The sequence below is a fragment of the Xenia sp. Carnegie-2017 genome, unplaced genomic scaffold, assembly GCF_021976095.1.
Source record: "Xenia sp. Carnegie-2017 unplaced genomic scaffold, XeniaSp_v1 HiC_scaffold_82, whole genome shotgun sequence".
NCBI lineage: Eukaryota > Metazoa > Cnidaria > Anthozoa > Malacalcyonacea > Xeniidae > Xenia > Xenia sp. Carnegie-2017.
In genome coordinates, this window is record NW_025813551.1 from 1 (window position 1) to 1,899 (window position 1,899).

At 33.1% G+C, this 1,899-nt stretch overlaps 1 protein-coding gene across 1 annotated transcript; it reads left to right on the forward strand.

Moving 5' to 3' along the window:
* The first annotated feature begins 30 nt into the window (after positions 1–30).
* On the forward strand, positions 31–1,694 carry LOC124459363. The gene is made up of 5 exons (XM_047008840.1): positions 31–103; positions 231–311; positions 451–496; positions 1,140–1,260; positions 1,511–1,694. The coding sequence occupies exons 1-5, from the start codon at positions 83–85 to the stop codon at positions 1,692–1,694; spliced, it is 453 nt and encodes a 150-aa protein (XP_046864796.1). The 5' UTR covers positions 31–82.
* Positions 1,695–1,899: the final 205 nt, after the last annotated feature.

Here is a 1,899-nt window from a genome sequence, read left to right on the forward strand (position 1 = left end):
TGTTTATGTTCTCCAAAAATTAGGGAAAGATAATGCTGATAATCCTGCACTCAAAATAAACATATTGTATGATGTTGCATGCATGTTGGTGAAACATTTACAGGTAATATTCAATTGACAATAGTTGCTTTGTTACCTGTTTCCTTTGTCAATAACTTTCCCTCAACACTTTTTTTCTTTGAAAAGGTAGTCTTTCACATGATTTTCTTTATTTTGTTTGTTACAAAAAGAATTTGGAGGATCCGATTGTTGACATTTTTCAATTTTCAATTCCAATTTTTCACTGCTATGGGCATGTTGGACGATGCCAAGTTAGTTGTTAATGATTTTATTTTTCATACGTATAAACAGATATTGATACCTGGGTTTTTATGCTATCATAACTAATGGTATTGTAGATGATAAATGATGAAAATTCAATAATTGTTTACTAAATCTTTCTTTTAAAAGGTTAAATTTAGTCCCTGTTGTAAAGAAGGATTTGGCCTAACTGACGGTGAGATGTTGGAGAGATTGTGGGCTTACATTCGCAAATTTAGCAGAATGACTAAAGAAATACGTCCAAGTCACAGAGTTGATGTACTCAGTTATGCTCTTTTACATAAAGGAAAGAAAACGAAGATTAATTTAGGTATAGCTAGTTTTTCCTTCTTTGTTTGAACATATACATAGCCAACATGTCATCATATTATGTAATAGCAGGTATGAATTAAATTTTGTTTTTTGTGGCAATTTGCTGATGGCAAGGATGAAGCGAGCTGTTGACGTGAAAGAAACTGCAAAATCAGATATTGAAAAGTTATGCAGGTGCTTTCCGTGTGAGTATATGTTTGTATTTGCTGTGTGATTATATTTGACTCCGATTTTGGATATGAACTATTTACGACTCACATGAAAGCAGTAGATTTTCCTTTTTTCGTTATCTAAAGCTCACAGGATTTCAATAGATGATATTCATGAGTGGATGAAGGACGAATCGACTTTTTTTGGTCGTGAAATTGAGACTGGTTAGTAAATGAGAAATAATGGCTTGTAGCTAAGGAACAGATTTGACACATAATTATTGCTCATTATAAGGAAATGTTTTACGCACAGAAAACTTTTTTAACAAATATACGTAAATCTTCAACAACTTACAGAAGAAGAAGATTGGAAATGCAAGTACGTTATATACCTGGACTTGTACGCTGATCTTTACCATCGATGGAATGGTTGCATTGATCCAAGTGAACTGACTGTTCGATTTAATCAGGTGAAAAAGTATGTTCGAAAAGTTCAACTTTTTTCTAGAGATATTAAAGTCTTAAACAGTGTGAATTTAGAAAAATGAACTGGGAAAATTTTGAAGCTATGAATGTACGTCGTAACATTGTGAATAATAAGTTGGAATATCGAATAAAAAATTATTTCTTGTTTTTATACGTACGTACAAGTAGAGATGTATATGCAACTTGCAGGTGCTTGTCTGACCGTGCTTTATATTTGTAATGATTTGGTATTTACTGTTTAGAATTGATGAGCAGTTGAAGATCATGGAAAGGGAAAACTCAATTTCTGCAAGCTGGCAAAATACAGACTCAGAGTACGAAAATGCAAAACGCGAGGTTGCGTCTAGGAAAGAAAAACGTGTTTTGTCTCGAATGAGGAAAAATGTTGCTGAAAGATGGTTTCTCCTAAATCTTAAGTCTAAATAATGTGGTAACTATACGTATCTCATAAATGTTCCATACAACTTGCAATGTTTGTAAATTACTTTACATGTTGCCTTCTTTGTAATGTTCTCTGTATGTTTGTTCTGTTTTTCAGATGGTCAAGCGTTGGCATCCAGACTTTCGAAGCAAATTACTCGAGTAACAAAGGATGTCAATAAAGATATCGCAGCTTATAACGAGGCGAAAC